Source organism: Diplotaxodon limnothrissa, linkage group LG6 (assembly GCF_057381915.1).
Source record: "Diplotaxodon limnothrissa isolate DT_005_m linkage group LG6, D_limnothrissa_male_GT1.1, whole genome shotgun sequence".
NCBI lineage: Eukaryota > Metazoa > Chordata > Actinopteri > Cichliformes > Cichlidae > Diplotaxodon > Diplotaxodon limnothrissa.
Window position 1 is genome coordinate 23,687,061 of NC_140601.1, and position 20,786 is coordinate 23,707,846.

The window sequence follows — 20,786 nt, forward strand, 5'->3', positions numbered from 1 at the left end:
CTCACTCATAAACTAGATCTTCTAGTAATTTATGTTGACTAATACACAAATAAATTACTAATTGGGCCACAGTGAAGTTCAGTGAAGAGCAGGTTGCAGTATTTGTCAGGCACAAAGTGTAACTACTGACCTGATTGGTACCCATCTATCAGTCAAGGTGGCCACACAACTGAAAAATGCAGAACTTGACATGATTTAGATGGTTTATCATGTCAAAATTAAGTGCTTGGTATAGCTGTCATGGAGGCCTGGTTTAAAGGTGACATATGCTCATTTCAGGCCCATATTTTCCTTTGTGGGATCTCACGGTTGTTTTACATTCACAGTTTAGAACTGTTACATCACTACATTTTCATTTTTGCTTTTTTCCTCCAGTAAAATGATGCACATCTCTTTAATCTTCAGTGATACAAAAACAAAAAGTTTCATGGGAATAAATAACTCTTAATGACTCACGAGCTGCAGACAGCTGGACTCTGATTAAGCAAGAGACCGATCACAAAAATAGCTGCAAACACACACGCGCACGCACAGGTTTTATAATGCTGTTTATTCTCACAATTGGTTACATTGATAAAGTGTACAAATCAGTGAGCAGCAAACGGAAGCAGACACATCCATCAGTGGGAAATGGATAGTGTATATATGTGTGTGTGTGGGCGTTGTTTATGTGCAAGACTGACAAGAGATGCAAGGAGTCCACTGCTGCTACAATCCTCCTCCTCACCCTCCGGTCAGCGGTTCAGACGGAGCAGTGGACTCCCAGCTCTCGGGACACTGTACAAGGTGAAGATATAATCCATAACCTGCTGTGTTCTGCAAAGCGGAGCTTGTTGTAGCGTTGTGACTAAACCGGGGACTGAGACGATGACAGTCATGAGACTTTACTTGCCCCAACTAATAAAAATCAGTATATACCTTTTATAAAATAGAATAAATAAAATAAAAAATATTTCTGTTCAATACATACAGTCTCTCTCTCTCTCTCTCTCTCTCTCTCACAACCGTCCCAGAGCGTGCGAGGCTTTTCATGACTTTCCGTTTCTCCAGATCAAAAGAATGCATAGATAATTGCTAAGTTAAATTCAGCATCAACTTAACTGCCAACTGTGAGCGCTTCCGATCGCCTCCGTGTTCATTATCTGCTCTCGTATTTTTCTTTATCTACAATGTATATCAGTATTTTACACTTTGGCCATTTGGTGAATTTTCAAAAAATAGAAAAGAAAAAAAAAAGGCATTTCATTAGAGGAAAATAACAGGCAAAGAAACACATTAAAGAAAAACATAGCTTATAACGATGATTAATGCCAAATGTTACATGAAATCAGTATTATGTACAGAAAGTTTTTGTCATCTCGTTCACATTTCAGCATCCTTGTGACAAAAGAAGAAATCATCTCCGTTACTAAAATAGTTTCTTTAGGTTCCCCCGTGGAGCCAACAGACGAAGTGCAAGACAACATGCTGACCGTTAGCTAAGCCCCCCCCCCCCTCAAGTTACTGCCTCAGCCCCTGTCAAGCATTTCTTTGTTTTTTTAGGCCACTTATTTATCACAGAAATGTGACGCAGCACAAACAAAAACAGGCAAAGACGAAGACCGGGAATCTCACAAGTCAAGGAAAATACCCGTGACTTCAACTCAGCCTCCTAGTAGATGTGCCTAGTTTGAAACTCCTATGTCGCCTCGTTCTCAAGTTTCTGAAAACTTGACCTCTGACCTTGACGTCAAAGTGACTGATATTCAAACTTGTCCAAGACTTTTAGTAGATGCAGCTATGGCATCAAATCCTACGTCACCTTGTTCTCGAGTTATCGCCCTCACAAACTTAGGTGTCCAGGCCTCACAGCTACGAGGGGAAACCCTCCGCTCTGCACAGCTGCACCCACCCGGAGGACTGACCTGGACGGTCAACCAGAAAAGTTTGGTGACTTCTGCATTGGGTCTCCATAAGGTAAAGTTTTTTACGAATGTGCTACAATTGTTACTGCTCCCTTATTCACAGCAGGTAGCTTCATGTGTTTGATTTGGAAGATTTGTTTGTTTTTATCTTTTCCAACTATGGGATGTCATTCCAGACACGAAGGCATCTCGTCCTGGGAACTTGTGCATAGTTACTGAACCACAAACAATTCAAGGGACGGCTGCAGCTCGACATCTTCAAAATCTTCATCTTAAAAAAAGAAATCATGGAATTGTGCAGTATTAATCTGGAAGTTTTGAAATTTTAGTTAAAGCAAAAATAATGAATTTTGGACTTTAGATTTTTAAATGCTGCGTCACATATCTGCAGTAACTCTTGAAAGCGTATTACGCGCAGACTAGCATCTCCTGCTAACAGCAAATGTTCAATTTTGGACCCTAACAATGATGAACGTCTTGAACAGACTTTATATGTTTTATGAAGAGTTGGACCATATTTTTTTAATCCGGCTGTTGTTTTAACATTAGGCAGTCATTTTGAACCAGCTGCTAGCAATATGATGCTAAATGTCAGAGGCCAGGCTACTCCTTCTGGCATAAAAGTTGGTGTCCTCAGTAGAAAGTGAGCCATGATCCATTCTGCACCGACCTTCTTAGTCCCAGGATAACCAATCAGGTACACACAGTGAAAAATGTACCACCATACTGCAGCAGGTTGAAATACAAACACAGATTACAATTATGCTTTAGTGTTTCCATTTCTTTAAAAGGAGCCTATAAAGAGAGGACAGAGCTCTGATGTAGCAGCATCGTCTGGAAAAGAAGCCGAGAGTGAACCCAAAGCTTGACAGGCTCTAATCAGGGGGTTTAGCAAAGGGTCACCTAACAGAGTATTAATCTGCTGCCCCACACCCAGGAGGGAGATGCGTTGTTGTGAGGATCTTATGTGATTTTTAGGTGACATAAAGGACTTCATTAGTTATTACCATACATCCAAGCTTGTCAGATATGTGATAATAAGGAGCTAGCAGGTGAAACTGGAACTCTGCACAACACAGACACAGAGCGAGCGGTTTCATTACACTGATGAAATCAGACGTACAGTGAGTAAGGAAACACAAGGCGCGTTCAGCTGAACACAATCCTGGAGACAGACCGATATAGAGTCCATTAAAGTCCGTCAGTCTGGGTCAACACGTCTCTCTGCTGGCTTTCCTCTAGAAAACATCCACAGCTAAAGAGAAAATTGTCCTCTCTCTTTCTCAAATCACAGTTCACATCAGCTGTGGACTAAAAATCATCACAACCACACCCAGGTATAAAAACGCATTCCTCAAGTGTTCCTCCAGGCTTGTTTGTGTTTTTTAATGCCACCCATGATCTTTATTAGTTTAAATGAAGTCTGATGACCGATACTGAGGTGGGATTTAAAGGAATAATCCGTCAAACTTCCTCCAACATGTGTATTAAAGAGCAGCAGCATGCTGAAGGTCTCCTGTGTTTGGAGCAGCACTGTACTAGAGAGAGAGAGGGTCAGCGCCACCCGCCCCCATCTCGTCCTCCGTTATGGCTATCTTCTGTCATTTCCTAGAGGGATGAGAAAAGAATAACAACGTAAACAAGGAAATGCGCGAAGTATGTTTCGGGTGAAAGGTCACCACTCGTTCAGACGCGGGGCTGACTCTCGCACAGCTGATGAGAAAGAACGAATAAGACAGGATAAACGAACCGTGCGACTTCTGATTTCTCACCCTCGAGTCTCTGAAAGCAGCAGCAGTGTATTGATATTGTATAGAATGATTCACATTTAGATAAAAAGCTCATGCAGGGTCAAGTGGTTGGAGGGTGTAGACTGAAACAAATCTCTTTATCTTCCAATGATCATCCGCTGATATGAAACTTTTCATCTCCTTACGGTTACAGTCTACTGAAGATGATGAGCAAGAGAGCTCGGGGGGGAGGACAACCCGGTGGATGAGGTTGGAGGAGGAGTGTGGCCAGGTGTGAAAGGTCATGCTGTCAGCACAGGCACAGACACAAATGCACAAAGAGCACGGAGAGATCAGCAGCAGCAGCACACAGGATCACTTCCTGCCCTCTTCTCCTCTGCTGCTGTGAGCTGAGGGGAATGAGACCTACTTCTATGTACACCATCGCCTGCATGGCCGGCACTCAGGTGGTCCTCTTCAGACGTGGGGTTGGTGCCTTTTTAATTCTCACTTATTTGGAAGAAACAGACTTGAATTGCGGCTCAAGAGCCAGTTAACTCTTGAGGTGAAATTCCAATTTGCTTCCAAACCAGTGAAGGAGTTGTGACAGGTTAAACCCCCCACCCCCAAAAAACCCAAGGGTTTTACTGCGTTTCCATGGCTACTGGGGTCTGTGGTGGTGACGGGTTTTGGCAGCGATGCGTCGAGTTACTATGGTGACTTGGGGCCGTGGTCGAAAGCCGGTAGTGTTTCACCACGGTTACTGTGGCAACTCTGTGACAGGTCTCTTCTGTTTGAGGGTGTCGATGAGAGACAGGACGCCTCGCTTCACACTGGTCGACACCCGGCGGGACACCGAGTCGCCGGGAGGCAACGAACCGCAGGCCTTCTGGGAGGGCGGTCGAGCCACCAAACACTTCTGATACCGCAGCTGTAAGAGAGCGAGGGAGAGAGAGAGAGAGCATAAATTATGGAGAGTTACAACTGCTGAGGATACGACTGTGGAAGGGGCAAGTGTGTGTGTGTGTGTGTGTGTGTGTGTGTGTCCGTCCTTGTGGGGATCAATAGCCCTTTTAGGGAGCGGTCCCCAATCCCTGGGCCTCGGACCGGTACAGGTCCGTGAGTCGTTTGGTAGCGGGCCGCGAGAGTTGAGGCTCGGGTGTGAAATGTATAGTTTTCAGGGTTTTTATCAGTTTTCAGCATTATTTTGTTATCGTTTTTATCGTTAACTCGGTTTTCCTCGGTCTTTTCACGTGTGTTATAAATAAATCTTCTTTTTTTCGGTACCGGTACTAGTTTTATTTTGTTGTATTTATCCGCGACACCTTAAAGGCCGGTCCGTGAAAATATTGTCGGGCATAAACCGGTCCGTGGCACAAAAAAAAAAAAAAAAAAAAAAGTTTGGGGACCGCTGGTTTAGGGGAACAAAATCCCAGTCCCCACAAGTTTGAAGGCATTTTTGAGACTTAAAATGTGGTTTTAGTGTCAGGCTTATAATTGGTTTATGGTTAGGTATAGGGTAAGGGTTGGGTAATCATTAAAAAAAAAAAAAAAAAAAAAGCATTATGTCAATTAGATGTCCCCACAAGATATGACCCAATGTGTGTGTGTGCATTTGGAGGGTTGACTGCACCAGTCAGACTGCACCTCTGCTAGCTGTGATCAATAGTAATGACTAATGATTCTTGTCACCATCAATCTGTCTGTGTGTGTGTGTGTGTGTGTGTGTGTGTGTGTGTGTGTGTGTGTGTGTGTGTGTGTGTGTGTGTGTGTGTCTCCATATATCCAAAGTTCTGATGTGTGATCAATAGTGCAGTCAGCAGTCGACCACAGCAGAGGAGGGCGAGTAACCTCCACTAATGGGATGCATCGCAGCATAAACAGCGCAGATGGGACTCTGGGTTTGTGATCACATTATACTGATGAAATGGAAACACTGTGAAGGTATTACGGCTTTAACACAACTGTTATTACTTCAAATCCATATACAGTACATCCTGTTTGAGAAGTTTTCAGCAGAGCAGGAAACACCGCTGTGTGCAATCTAAAGCATTTACCATTTAAACAGAAAATCTATAGCAGATAACCTGCAAGGGCATCCACTGCAATTTAACTGCTTTATCCTGATCTAAATGCATGTTTCAAACCAGCAACGCTTTGACATGGGGTCCCACTGCAACTTGAGCAAATCGTACTGGTTAGAGCATCTGTCAAGACTGAACAATCAAACCCCAACTACACTACCGCCAAGGACATCCACCTTCAGAGAGAGGGAGGCTCTAAAGATCTTCCCGTCTGTAAAACCTCTGCATCAGCAGCATTAACATCAGCTGGTAAATAACTTAACAAGCTCTTTGTTAAGTGCAATCAAGAGTTCAGAGATTTAATTAAGCTACAGAAAAAAAATGCAAACGGCTCAAAGTTTCTCTTCTTTTACCCATTTAAAGTTCTTTTACATCTAACTCTTAATCCATGTACGGACCACAGAGCTGAATTTCAGCTTGTGTGACTCACCATACAAGCTGCCTGTACGGCCTCAGACACGCTCCCAGCATTGGGCTCACACCAGAAGATGTGACAGTCGAAACGATGGCCGCCAGCGTCCATGATGAAGGCAAACGTGTGCACGTCACGCCCAACGCCCATGAAGGACAGGAAGCGAACACGACACTCTACCAGCACATCCTCTTCATCCTGCGGACAGAAAGTCTGAACTCTTTAGGCATTAGGTATTAAAGAGCTCACTCTCATCAGTAATTTATTTAAACAGCTACAAACAGCAGCTGGGCTGTTCAAGCTGAACGCCGTGACTTCTTCACACACACGGGAGTGGAGTTTCTGTGTGAGCTGCGATTCATCGCTCGGGTCAGCGGCTTATTTTCTCTCGCTCCAGAATGCAAGGTGTGTGTTTTTTCAGCATTTTTCTAGAGTAACACATTGAAATAAACAGTAATCTTTCTGATGAGGTCTGAAAAGGTTGTGCTCATTGGAGCCCTTCCTGGAGAGCAGTCTCTTCTATATGTGTCTCCAGAGGTCAGGAGACCAGTCGGGGCTCTTTTATAGGATCAAATAATAATAATAATGAAACCAAATGTAAAGCAAAGTTTCACACAGTGTGATTACAAACTGCTGCTTATGCAACGAGGCGCGGTATATCAGCCTTGGCCAACACCGACAGAGGCAAATCCAGGTTTGCATGAGTTAAAATATTTCGACTTTGGTGGCAGCTTAGCTTCATGCTGCTGTTGGTTCTTCAGTCAGTCCTGGAGAAAAGCAAAGTGAAGTCAAGTGTGAAAAGTGTCCACCATTATGGGGTTTTTCTGTTTCTCACGTAAGTCATGAATGCAAAAGACGCCTTTTCCTGTTCCGACCAGCAACCAATCAGCAGTCCACATACACACACACCGTCACTCATTTTGATCTGTGTTGGTTTGTGGAGGATGGTGTATGTGTAGGTTGCACACCCCGTTTGCATATGCTCTACATAATCAAATATGCACGCAAACACGATACTATAAATCAAACATTAGGGGGGAATATTCGCGAGTTTCCAACCGACTTCACGCGAGTAAAACGAGGCAAAACTTTGCTTGGTGTTTGGTGTGACTGCATCATAAGAGCTCAACAACATCAGACCTGTCTGACCTCGTCTTTGCTGATGGTGACCGTAGCGTCGGCTACATTGAGGGCCACCGGAGTCCAGTCGTCTCTGCTGGAAGAACCGATCAGACTGTCTATAGCTCCATTCAGTATATCCATGCCTGATGTAGAAGGTGATAAAACAAAACATTTGAATTAAATAAACATTCAGAATCAACATTAACATTTCATCACTCTGTGTGTATGTGTCACACCAACCTATCGGTCTGGCCACAGGCATCATCCCAAGATAGAGCACCTGAAACTTCTGAACCAGCTCCGTCTTTGGTGTGGGGAACTCTGCTGAGGAGAATTCAACACACATTTGAATTGGTGCTCATAAGAATACATAACATAAAGTACACTGAACTGCACCACAATTTTACAATAGAGGGTGTATTAAAATTAAAAAAATAAAATAAAAAATCATTTTAAAAGGCTATTTTTTAAATTTTAAATATACATTGCCTAAATTATACATTTTACATATGAATCTTCATCCAGATGTACGGCATGTGTCCATATGATGGTCGGACTTGCCTCATGCGAGCATGTTGTTATGCTACATACCAGCAACAATGTGAAACTCACGAATCGCCTCTTTCTCACAGTACATGTTTCGATCGTTACCGGTGAACGACTGTGGAATTAAAGAGTGCTCGCGCTTTAATATTTGAACTGGTATCTTTGAGTGTTTGCTGCCATCATAAATAAATAATCTCCAAATGTAGTGTTAAATATTTTAAACAAGACTTCTGTTGAAATATGTCACAGTAGACTAGAAACACATGTTTTCTTACATCGTAAAAGTTATTGTCAGTAACCACAGCGGTTCTATTTGAGAAGCTGACATGAGCAGACCAGTCAGAGAGAGTGTGTGTGTGTGTACACACAGTGATTAGTTCAGCACAGCTAACGTCGTCTCTCTTAGAAAGACTGACAGGTGACAGGAAATAACAGAGTGAGTTATGACAGGAAGCGGATGCTCGTCGTCACATCTCTCATTAAACTGACTGAAAAACAGAGGCACAGAGTCTATTTTTACCATCTGTCGGACATTTAAAAAAAATTTTTAAACTTCCTCCTTTTTTGTAAATCTAAAGGTGAGATGATGAACTGCACTGGACCACAAACCTCTAAATCTGTCAAGTGGAAAGAACTGCTAGGCAACCTGTGGCGTTTTTGATCGTTACTATCACACTTGGTGCAGGTTTCTCTCTAGTGCACTGATTGAAAGTTGGTAGGCGTGAAGTATGAGGAGCAGTAGCAGCACTGGTCGAATGATGGAGAAGGAGGCAGCAAATTTTATGAAAAAGAAAACGCATTAAACCCCTGTCAAAATTCAAGGCTGCAATAATAAATCTCTCCTAAATCATCTTGTTATAAATTCTCATTAACTAAAAAGGACATTACGATAAAAAGCCAGCTATTTTCTGACACATTCAGTCTCCCAAATGGCCAGTTTGGACGCATCTTCAGTGCCACAGAAATGATAACTCCCCGTGCGTCTATTGACGCAAGACAGTTGTCACATTTACTCCCTCTTACACACACAGACAGACAAGGAGTTGCTTTGTGTAATGTATGAAGCCTACCTTGTAAAGGGAGATCGAGTCCTGCCTGCATCCTGTCATGGAGGGAGCCTCCTGCCATCGCTTTGGCATTCTTTCTCTCTGTCATTATCTGGAGGAGAGGCAGGGAGGGTTAGAGAGGGAAGCAAAAAGAAGATACAGAAGTATGAGGAAATGGCATGTAAAAGAAAAAAAAGCCAAAGTGATATGCCGTGACAGAGACACAGGGGAGGAGAGCGAAGAGACAAAGCCGAAAAACAACAGAACGTGTGAGAGTGCAGGAGGATGGGTGAGAGAGGGAGATGAAAGCATAAACACGAAACCCTGGAAATGCTTCACCCTTGATACTGTCATGCTGTCTTCTCATTTCACCTGAAGATCACAGAAGTGCACTCACACAGACACACACAAATTAAGCAGGTCACACTCCTCTCTCCAACACAGTGATAGCCTTTTCTCCCGAGCAACACACACGACGCTCACGAAGCAAGTAAACTGCTTCACCCATTGCTTTCACAAACCCCACTTAAAAACATCAAACGTATGTTGTCGTTTTTTTTTTTTTTTTTTATGCTGGATTAACAGGGTTCTTACACATTTTTCAGGTACTTTTTAAGCACTTTCAAAGTCCATTTTTAAGCTTTTCCAGCACATTACCAAAAATAATAAAAAAATAAAATAAAATAATGCATGTTTCACTTTGCATCACCTCAGTAAGACCATGTAAAAATTAAAACAAATAATCTCAGGTCGACTTAAATGTCCTTTGTTCCCCTTTTGTAAAAACAGAAAAATGCACCACACAAAAATACTGAATAAGGAAATGGTTGCCTTATATGCGTATAGTGCAGAAACTCAAAAAAGACATCAAGTTGTTAGAGATATTCATCTCCACTTGAAAAAAAAACAACCTCACAAAACAAGAAAACTGCACCAAACGTCACAATAATACACAACAATTGTAATTGCAGAGAAATACTGCATTTATTTTGGTCATTTCATTTTCAAGCAAGAAGCTCACCCTTTTTGAACGGAAAGACAAAACAAGTGAACTGGAAGGGGAAAAGGAGAAAAGGAAAAACGATGCTGACAGATGCAGAAAAGGATCGATCAAATGGCGAGAAACAACTCAGAGCTCATTAAGGGAATGTTGTTGGAATTCAATAACTTTAAGCGTAAAAACACTGAAATGCAGGCACAAAAGCAACAAGACAAAATACATGAAGACCTGCAGCTCCAAGAAATCCAGAGTAGAAATACGCAGTTAGAAGACAAGCACAAAGAAGTACAACAGAGAAATGCAGACATGCACAAGGACAAGCTGATACACGAGGGAGCATCCAAACATCTCAAAGACAAGCTTGAAGAAAAACAAGCAACATTAGAACAGGTGGAACAAAGATGCAACAAACTTGAGAAGCAAAGCACCGAAACAATCGATGAGTTGAGAACCCTCATCCTGGAGAAAAAAAGCGCTCGTGGAAAAGTGCATGGAAAAGAAGAAAAAAAATGCTTCGGCTTGTTCCGGAGGAAGGACGCTACTGCTTCCTCACCTGATGCAGCCTCGTCTTGCTCCACCTCTGTTCACCCCCCCAACCAGTCCCGGCAGTTGACTGCCCCCTCCTGAGCCTGGTGCTGCCGGAGGTTTCTGCCCGTTTAAAGGCAGTTTTTCCTCCCCACTGTCACCTAGTGCGTGCTCAGAGGGGATTGTTGGGGTTTTCTCTCCTCTACCTTGTTTCCTGATTTACTTGTTAACTTTTCGTTCTTACCTCGTTTTAGCTTGTTTCTTTATTTACTTGTTTAACTTTTTCTTTATTGACTTGCTTGTTTAACTTTTTTTAAACTTGTGTAACAAAATAATAAACCAATTGCATTAATCCTTCGAGTATTTTTCATCTAATCTTGACAGAATTTTTCCAAAACATTTTCAAACATTCAGATCTGTCTTTTATTTTCTTCTAAATGGTGAACTAAAAACTCTGGAACAAGGTTTGAAACACTGAAACTGTTTCAGCTGAAACCAGCAAAGTCATGCGTGTGTGTGTGAGACTCACAGAGGACACTGTGTCACTAGTTAGGTCATCATGTTTGGGCTCAATCACTCCAAAATTATTTAGGCCAAATCTTTAAAACGGTGTCATTGCATACACATTTGCAATTCATTCAATCGCACAAATGCAGAAATTATTATTTGCAGTATCTCATCTGATTTATTGTGAGAATGTCATGCCCAAAAATGGGGACAAAAGCGTTTAATCGTTTATAAGAAGAGGTCAGAAATATAAGTGCTGACATCAGTAGTGTCCACAGGAACCTCTCAATCTCAGCTAAAAGCTCATGTAAACCATTTCTGCAACCACCAAACAAAGCAAAGACACCAAACAGTTAAAAGAGCAGTTACCTCACCATGAAAGGTAAGGTAAGATCCATCTTTTGATTTATGATTTTCTGGAATTAAATGTGAACTGAAAATTTTTTTTTTTAAAGGTGTTATATGCTATAAAATACTTTTAAATAAATTAGGTGAGGAAAATTAAAGATCCAATTTTTCTATGTTTGAGTCACAGTAACTTAGAGTTACTACAGTTTCAAGCACCACATCTGACATTCAAGCACTTTTCAAACCTTGAAAGGACAATATTACAATTCAAGCGTATTCAAGGATTTCAAGCACCCGTACGAACCCTGGATTAAAGACTTCAATCAAAATAAATCTTTATTAGCAACCAATTCTTCTTTTCTTATCAGTTTTCTATAAAACAGACCGACTAGGGGGAAAATAAAATGTTGTTGTTAGATGTTGTTAGATCGGGTGTGATGAATATGGAGGGGGAGGAATGGCTCCTCTACATTTTCAGCTAAAAACACTTCAGAGGCGAGCATTAGTTAAACCTTCTGAAAAATAAAATATTTTCATCTCGACTGCATATAAATGAAGAAATCATTCGAAGGTCTTTTCAGACGCTGAATATAAAGTTCGCCTTTTAATGAGGACAGTCCATTAACTAAACGTTCAAAGCAGACAACAAACACGCAGTCTGAATACTGCCCTTTCAGCCCTGTTTGAATTCACCTGTATTCATCAAACACAGCAGAGAAAGCTTGCTGGTAACTGTGTTTGGGAGTGTGCTTTGACTGTGTGATGGATGTTAAATAAGATAAAGCACTGCAGCATTTCTTCAGCACCATGACTACAGATTAATTTTTTTGCTTTATGGGTTTTAAGATGAGCTTGCGTGCTGAATAATTTTGTGCTTTTAAAAACATAATAAAAAAAATTAAAATCCATCAACACTACATTTTCTTCTCTGTGAGCCTTTATGTTGAGTGGGAGGGAAAACATTTGTCCAACTACTTGGCTAGCTTCATCACATCCGTCTGCCAAAATCCCAAAGTTAGCCTCCTGTGTCTGGAACCTCCTCCGGCCTGAACAACTCACCCGGGAGCAGATCTCGTGCAGGCTGGTGGCGATGGCTTTGGCTGGTGTGTCACAGCGGAACACATGACATTTCAGGATCCTGGTGTTTTTATCCCTCGCCACATATGCAAAGTCCCTGAGAAGAGGAAAACACAGAGTTGCTTTACAAAAAAAACAAACACACAGTCACAAATGGAGATGAGGTTTGCTGGACGAGTTTGGTGCTACTTGGAGAAATTTTAAAACAAAAATGTGTGTGTCTACTTTTGAGACTGACAGGTCTTTGAGACAGATGAGAGATGAAGTGACCTTTTGTAGCGGGATGAATATAGGACGGACACATGCACACACACGCAGAGACGACAATGGACCCCAAAGATCAATAGAGCAGCGTGATGCAAGAGGGAGTTGAATAGAGTAACAGCAGGAAAGAACTTTCCCCTGGGCCCACTGGAGCCGAAAACAATTTAACTCAGCTGAACAGAAGGAACGGAGAATAAAAAGGAGGAGGGAAAGAGATGGGATGGAGAGAGGGATGAAGACACAGGATACTTTAAAAAGAAATGTAGCTGCAGCAAATTAAACCAGAGCATCACACACACACAGACACACACAAAGACATAAGCCAATGTAAATAACTCCCTTCAGGCTGTGTTTCAATATGAGATGTAATAGTCAAACAAGGCCTGAGGGCTAACAGGATTCCTGGACGCAGATTCTCAGGGACGTTCTCCACGAGACATTCCTATTTACGTACGTACGTGTGTGTGTGTGTGTGTGTGTGTGTGTGTGTGTGTGTGTGTGTGTGTGTGTGTGTGTGTGAGAGAAACAAAGTTAAAAAAAAAAAATACTTGTAGACAGACAAGGACAGGGGATGTGACCTTCATTTCCTCCATGTCTGAATGCATGCACGCAGTGGTACAGAGTACATCAAGAGCCACTTTCAAGATGAAAGAAAATGAGACTGAGAGAGGAAATTAAACAATAAAATGATGTAGAGGTACTCTACAGGAGGAGCATTGCAGACTGAAAAGGAAGGAATGCGTTTACCTCTCTCTGTATCCAAGGAAGCAAAGAAGGAAAGGAAGACAGGTTAGTGGGAGGGAAAAAAAAGGGGGAGAGAAAAAAAATCCATCGCACCAGTGAGCGTTATTGCCGGGTGACAAAAGGTTGCAAAGAGATGCACTTTCACATAGAAAATTAACCTTGAGTGACATATTCACTTCTCCTGCCGTCTCCTTCTCTAACAGAGTTTTAGTGGCGGTACGGTAAAATGCACGTATATATGCACACAGATCTCAGCAGCACTGCAGGTGATCTTAAATGCAGAGTTACTCTGAGCTAAAATTATATATGGAATATAAAGGAAAAGAGAGAAAATGGATGAAGAGAGGGACTCGGGGTGACGGAGAAGTCAGGTTGTGAACAGTTAGCCTGCTGAAGGCTTGCATATCCTTAAAAGACATAACGAAAGAAGCTTTTTTTAAGCCACATAAAAAAATTAATTAAAAAATTAAAAAAAACAAAACAACCTAGAGCAAGAGAGTGGGTGACTCGAAAAAGGAAGGAGAGAAAATTGGAAGTGAATTGTAACAATGTACAAGATAAAGATAAAAGCCTAAAGACGAGAGCAGAATAAAAGACCCCGAGATGAGAAGAACATAAAAGTCAAAGGAGGATTGGAGAGAGAGGGGGCGGGAGAGAGAGTGGGAATGATATCTCATTTCTAATATAATCTTATCATCATGCCAACGCCTCTGAAAATGTCAAGGTTGCTGTGAGGATGTGTAATCGGTGGTGATAATGAGTTTCGCAGCACATGAAGAGAGGGCTCTGGGGGCTACGGTTCCAGTGCTGACACAACCACTTCACAGGGGTGTGTGACACAGAGAGAGGCAGAGAGAGGGGAAAATCCCAGCTCTGTGCAGGTTTCAATACAATCCACATGCTCACAGACCGTGACCGTGACAACAACAACAAAAAACAACTTGCATAAACTTACACCAGCATGTAGTCGTTAATTTAAAATCTAAACTGGAGTTCATTTTTGCTGACACACTGAAAAAATTCTTATCTTGCATTTTTAATCAAACACGAATTACACTGTTTGGAGCTTCTCGCTGTTTTTTAAAAATCCATTTTAACACGAAATAAAAGCTTCTTAATTAAACTTCTGCACCTAAACAGACCCTTAACAAGACGAGCCTCACCTGTAATCACCTCCATTACATGTCAGAAGGGCTCTTTTGAAAGAGCGTGAGAGTAAACAAGTATTTTTCCTTAAAAAAAACAAACTGTAGTGATAAGCACCTCCAATTACACACATCTCACAAAAAAGAAAAAAGAAAAAAAACACCCTCCAAAAGGCCTCTCATCTGTGGTTTCTCCTCCTTTTCTTTGTACTTTAAACATAAGAGCAGGAGTGATGCTTCCAAAAGTGAGGATGAGGTGTTTAAATGTACTTACAGGGTCTGTCGTCCTATCCTGGCAGGTAATCCTGTGACCGGCAGGCGTATTTACAGACTCACACCATCAATTTCTGGTGATACCGAACTGCACTGCACGCGCGCTCTCCTCAACCTGTCTGCTCCACACCCTGTGAGCACTAACCATGCCTCCCCCTCTGGCAGCCTCATTCCCCTCTCCCTCTCTCCTGCCAGATCCCCCTCCCTCTGACCACCTCCTCTTCTCCTCCTCCCTTTGCTGCAGCCCACTGTTCAGACTACCCAGCCATATGTGACAGATCCCAATAAAGTATTTGGAGAGGGGGAAAAATTGCTTGTGGTCCATGTGGTGGAGGGATTTTCAGCTTCATTATACGGAATAACATCGACACCTGCGCGATTACGACTGCGTGGTTGTGAATGAAAGAAGAGAGACGCACCCTCAAGGCAACAGGATTGTGAGGTTCTGCATATTCCAAAAAGCTTTTAGCCTCATCCCGTCTCCTGAGTACACTCGTCATCGCGCGCACGTGTGTGCCAGCTCTTATTATACAGTAAGCACCAACTGTTTCAGTCCCCAGTCACCCGGCTGTGCCTCATAACCTACATTCTGCAGTGTGCATGCTGCAGCAGTGCACAGCGTCCTCTGCTGGTTGCCCATGGCTTAATTTTAACCTTCATATGCCCAGAAAAAGGCTCCTTTTCTTTTAATATTTATCTCATTCTTACTTCGGGAAGCTCAAACCAAGAAGCTGCCGGGTACAGTGACAGCATGATGTCAGTGAAGCCCAGCCAAGCTGCGGTGAAAGCGAGGGACAGACAGTCAGGTGGGGATTTGTGGTGAAAGAGAATAAAGGCCACTCTCTGTGTCATCCTCGACTTTGTAGTGATGAATTAATCTGACATTAGCTCCCCTTCATCAATCACCAACTCCCCCTCTTCTCCACGTTAACTCTGCCACCTGTCTGCTTGCCCTCATTTGTTCCCATGACCTTTCACTGAGCGAGTGTTTTAAATTCGCCATCGACTTATAAGCCGAAGCGTTGAAACGCCAAACAACAAAAGGATGCTGACATCAATGAGTCAGGACCCAGATTACCGCTAAATATACAGAAATCTCTCTGAACATTTACAATCCAGGGAATTGATTTTGAGCACAGTGTGAGACGTGCTTTTATACACACTGTAAATTATTCACGGAGACGAGAAAAAGAAAGTCAAATTTAAGGGAAAAATAAAAACAAACAAAAAACCCACTAACCTGCCATTGTCCCGGCCAACGCCCCAAACTCGGATGCTCGCGATTGGCTGAGAATGAAGCACGCTGCGGTCCATGGGGTCGACTAGGTTCAACATATTATTCTCCAGCATGAGGTACATGTCCTTCCCCTGGGCACACAAACACACACAAATCCTTCAGAGCTCATCATAAAAATATGCAATCCTTATTTCCTGCAGCGAGAGTCACAGCAAAAATATAAAAAAAACTAAACAACAGTCCTTTAAATGCCAGCGGCTTTCAGTACAACTCTTGCATATATTTATTTATCCGTGTGTACATGTGTGTCCCTGTGAGCTCTCTAGCTTTGAAGGTCTCTAAATAAATTATAAAACCCTAGAAAGAGGGTTCTGGGAGATGAAAGGTTATTAAAAGAGGGATCGAGCCCTCTCTGTCCATTCTGTCGCTTCATATTAAATAAAAGCGCACCGCAGAGAATTGATAGCACTGCTCTACTTCCCCATATTTCAGGAGGCATTTATCCACGCTAACTGATGCTGCTCCTTTCTTTCTTTTACGCTTTTAAACAGGAGAGTCTTCATCACCTCTCCCCAGATGCCAACGGTGTCCCGGATGTCGTTCTTGCAGTAGGACAGCTGTCGGATGCAGTTGTTAACAGCGACGCTGCTCTTTCCAGGAGCCAAGTCCTCCTCGGCCATCTCCACCCAACCCAGAGAGCGCACGGCGAAACACTGAAAGAAATGCACACAACAGATGATCACACCATCATACACAACAAATACAAAGAAAACAAGGAAGTGGAAGAGCATCCAAGATTTGAAGGACTAAAAAGTTGAAATTTCTTTTAGGAATCACGGATCCCTTGGCAGCTCCGAACCGTGACGCTCACACATGTTGGGTATATTCTCCTTCCAGCAATGTCATTCCTTATTAATGCCGTTTTGTCACTATGGGGCATAAGGTTTACAAAGTTTTAGAGCTACCAGCAGCTGGTTTGCTGTTACTTTTTTTTCTTACCTCCTCTCAACACTAGTGCTGAATGTCCTGTATTTGTACAGGACACAGTTTGTTCTACATCTTGCATCACTTTAATATATTTTCTAAGCTCCTCTAAGCTTGCTGTAATGGACAATGAATGGTTCAGGTGTATGGATCATTCTCAAGAGCAGGCTCTGTTGGTAAATACGCTGCGCTTGCCTTTAGCAGTTGTGGCTTGTGTGGAAGAGTGAGCCATGCAGGGTTAGTCTCAGGGTCAGTCTTCTGCCTGTCCACATGTTGATGCAATCTGCTGCTACTCTGTCTTACCAGTTGATTTTGAATCAGAGAAAAGAGGGAAAAAAGCACTCTGAAGAACAACTGAGACTAAAAGCTATTAAGTGAAGAGCATTAATTTAATAGCAAAAAAGTAAAGTAACTTTTTTGTACACAGACAGCAAGTTTAAAGGTCATATGTCCCTGTTACCTTTAACGGTAGCGTCACTTTGTTTAAAACGACACATGAGATTGGAAACTTGTAACCTCTTAAAGATGAAACCAAACAAACAAACAACAGAAAAGATGAAGAAAACAGAAGAAAGTTAAAGACAAAGAGAGGAGTGAGACCAGTCCCTCTGCTCTCATAAAGTATTCATTTGATTTCTGCAGTCCGTTCAGAAAGCACTCTGCACTCTATATAGGTCAGGGAGGGAGACGGAGACCGTCACAGTTAAACTGACTCGTGGCAAGTTTGTTCTAATGCAGTCATGTTTCCACTCATGCTAGGCTGAAACTGCTTTAGAGTGAGATCTAATACGTAATTAACTTCTTCTTTTGTAGGCAGAAAAATGATCACTCCAATCTTAAAAGAGCAATGGCTGATTTGCTTCTCTGTAACATGTGAGTGTGCGAGCGTGTTGCCATATCAAAAGCCTGAGCTGCAGGCATGTGTTTGTGTCTGGTCTTCATCACAGTGTCACTGCTGCCTAAGGACTGAAGGCTGGGACACCAACCAACCCACTGAGTTTTAACTCTGATGAGCCAAACACATCTCGAACCTTTTTCAGAACTTTAACAATTAATAATAATATTACTACTACTATTAATAATAATAGTAATAATACCACCACCATCAGGGGAATCAGAAGCAACAGTGGGTACAAAAAAAGACCAAATGAGGAAAAAAGTTGGGAACTAAAACAAAATTGAAATCCTCCTACATCTTAGTCTGCTGACGGTTCTCATCTATGACCGGTTTCATGATGTCACCAAGATGCCTAGCAAAGCTAAAATGACCCATTTGTTGTATTTATGCACATGTAACACTTTGTAAAAGTATCGTATCATTTTCATTTCACTACTGTAAAATCTAATTTAGCAAATCTTTTGATATATCCAATTTATATTGATATTTGTAGGTTCAATATTACATTACAACACATCACTTCACACATGACCTTAAGAAGGGACTATATCAAAAGTTCAATGATAAATAACTCCATAAATGTACATAAGGCAATGTATCTTGGGCATGTATCAGTGTGTTTAATTCATGGCAAATTATTAAACAACCAATCACCTGCAAGAAAAGTGCTCATAAAATTAAATGAAATTTTCTTCTCTCAATCTATCAAAATAAGGGATGATATGTAAAAACTGTCATATGTCTTATAAATACCTCACGAAACTGGGTGGGAAATGAAAAAAAAACAAAAAAAAAAAAACTTATACAGTATATATATGAGATAGTGTGCAAATACCAACATGCATAGGTACATGCATAAATGTAATGAATGTGTACAAGTTTTTGTGCTTTGTTGTCCGTACATTTTGTGGTTGTTGTGGATTGTGTTCATTTATTTTAGTCTCACTGGAATTTGCTGCAGCTTATGACAGAATGCAGTGGGTGTGAGTAACACTGCAATTTAAAATTTAACTTATGGCCCAAGGTGACCTTTTGCAAATGAATGCCACCCTCCACAGTAGTAAGTTTTACTGAGCCTGAGACTCCTTAAAGGCTTAAATGTCTCATTTGAATTTCTGGTTTGGATGCTTAAAGAGGGTCCACCACTGCACACTTGTATTTTCCTCTTCCACCACTGGGGGGCAAGCTTTCTCTTCTTTCAACAACAGCAGCAGATCATGAGTGCTGGAAAGCCGAGTGTAACTTTAACCATTTAAAGGAACTTTAGACACTGAAAAAATTGAAGTACTTTTATAAAAAGTAGCGTGTTTGGCACTTAAATTCTAAAATGATCTTTTAACCTACTTCATACCATTTTTTTTTTTTTTTTTTTTAAATATAGAGGCAACAGCTACATAACAACCTCACCTGATTCAGCCTGTCCTGTGTCTAAGACCACACATTATAAAGACATTCGAAGGCCAGTGCGTAATGCTGACCTTCATGTATATAAAGTTTAGAAAAAGGGTTTTACCTTTGCCTCGGGGTCACTGTTAATACTGCTGGATTCTTCTTCTGCTGCTGGACGGCTCCTGAAAATAGTTTAAACATAAGAGAACTATTAGCTGCTTTGTTAGCAAGGTTTCTGTCTGATGTGTGAATTTACAGAAGCTACAAGCAGGCGATACACTAGCAGAACATGGACCCTTTTCCTGAAGAGAGGATCTAACTGGCTGCTTTGGCTGAACCTGTTACACTTTAATTAAATACAATCTCCAAGAAACAAAGAAGAGATTAAAATACAGGACAATCTGTTTAATAACTGCAGCTCTGGAGGCTTTCAGAGATTCATGCACAGAAGCTGGATGGATTTGTGTGTCTTCTGTATTTTACCTTAGCTTGAGTGACGCGTAGCGAAGCGTAGCACCCTCAAACTCTTTCAGACTGGGGTCCGGGTTCACTGTGGCTGCCTGCAGGTCCTGATGCACATATGTGAAAATCATAGCAAAATAAGCCTCTGTATCCAGCAGGGGTTCCACCCTAGAGCATCTTTTACACATGCAACCTGGAATACTGTATGAGAATATAAACCGATTGTGTCTTCTGTCACTGAAACACTCTCCTGAATTAAAAAAACAAAACAAAACTGAATGATCCAACAGGAGTAAGTGCAGCCAGATAAGATCCTGATGAAGACATCCAGATTTAACAACAAGAAGATGAGCTGGCATTATCCTTTTAATGTTAATATGGATGTTCCTTATGGATTCCTACTGTTTTAAAAAAAAAAAAAAAAAAAATTACTCTATCTTCTCGTGTGGTTGTATTTCTTCCTCAGTCCTCCTAAAAAAAAGATCATTTTCACAGGCTTGCTGGTCATTTTGCTCCAGCGAGATATGTGGCAATGTCCAAAAATATTACCGCTATAAACTGAAACACCTATGTGTACCCGTCATAAAATTCATGGGGCACAAGCTCCTGTGGTAGAGGCGCTACAAGACACGAAATAGATGTAAATTCTGACCCTTCAGCGTGAATGCCAGCATGCATCCAAGTGTGGAGCGAATGCTGCTGCTGGATGGATAAATGGCATTGGTGTGTTATGTGTAATGGGGCATGCTGCATTCAGAAAGAAAAAGGTTTATGTGGTATGTACACACACTGGTGTGTGTGACTACGCAGTCAGATCTGTGCCACCAGAACAGAAAGATGAAAATATATCACTGGCGTATGTAAAGAAAGAAACAACCTAATGTGTCGCTGGAGTGGAGTAAACAGACATGTTCTTACACATCAGGCATGATCAGAGGCTGCGGTTTGTGCAGATATTTTTATGTTAAAGCATCAGCCACGCATGCTTTTTGCCCAGGCAGTGAACTTTAGCACAGGATGTATAAATGCACACACTCAAATAGCTGGTGAGGTTAGACCAAGAACAAGACTCACTGACACCGAGTGCAT

At 41.7% G+C, this 20,786-nt stretch overlaps 1 protein-coding gene across 6 annotated transcripts in view; it reads right to left on the bottom strand.

The window, feature by feature from the left end:
• Positions 1–553: 553 nt before the first annotated feature.
• apbb2b (amyloid beta (A4) precursor protein-binding, family B, member 2b) overlaps positions 554–20,786 on the bottom strand; it is a 57,792-nt gene continuing 37,559 nt past the window's right edge. For 3 of the 6 annotated variants that reach the window (XM_085356982.1, XM_085356987.1, XM_085356983.1), the window contains 10 exons: positions 19,719–19,804; positions 19,360–19,417; positions 16,531–16,677; positions 15,968–16,095; positions 12,284–12,398; positions 8,869–8,956; positions 7,493–7,576; positions 7,280–7,395; positions 6,149–6,328; positions 554–4,565 (listed from right to left, as the gene is read on the bottom strand). In XM_085356982.1, coding sequence (XP_085213108.1) covers positions 4,395–4,565; positions 6,149–6,328; positions 7,280–7,395; positions 7,493–7,576; positions 8,869–8,956; positions 12,284–12,398; positions 15,968–16,095; positions 16,531–16,677; positions 19,360–19,417; positions 19,719–19,804 — 1,173 coding nt within the window. In that variant the 3' untranslated portion in view covers positions 554–4,394. Of the gene's footprint in view, positions 4,566–6,148; positions 6,329–6,966; positions 7,396–7,492; positions 7,577–8,868; positions 8,957–12,283; positions 12,399–15,967; positions 16,096–16,530; positions 16,678–19,359; positions 19,418–19,718; positions 19,805–20,786 lie in introns of those variants that run through there. The other 3 variants (XM_085356984.1, XM_085356985.1, XM_085356986.1) reach the window with 3 other exon arrangements.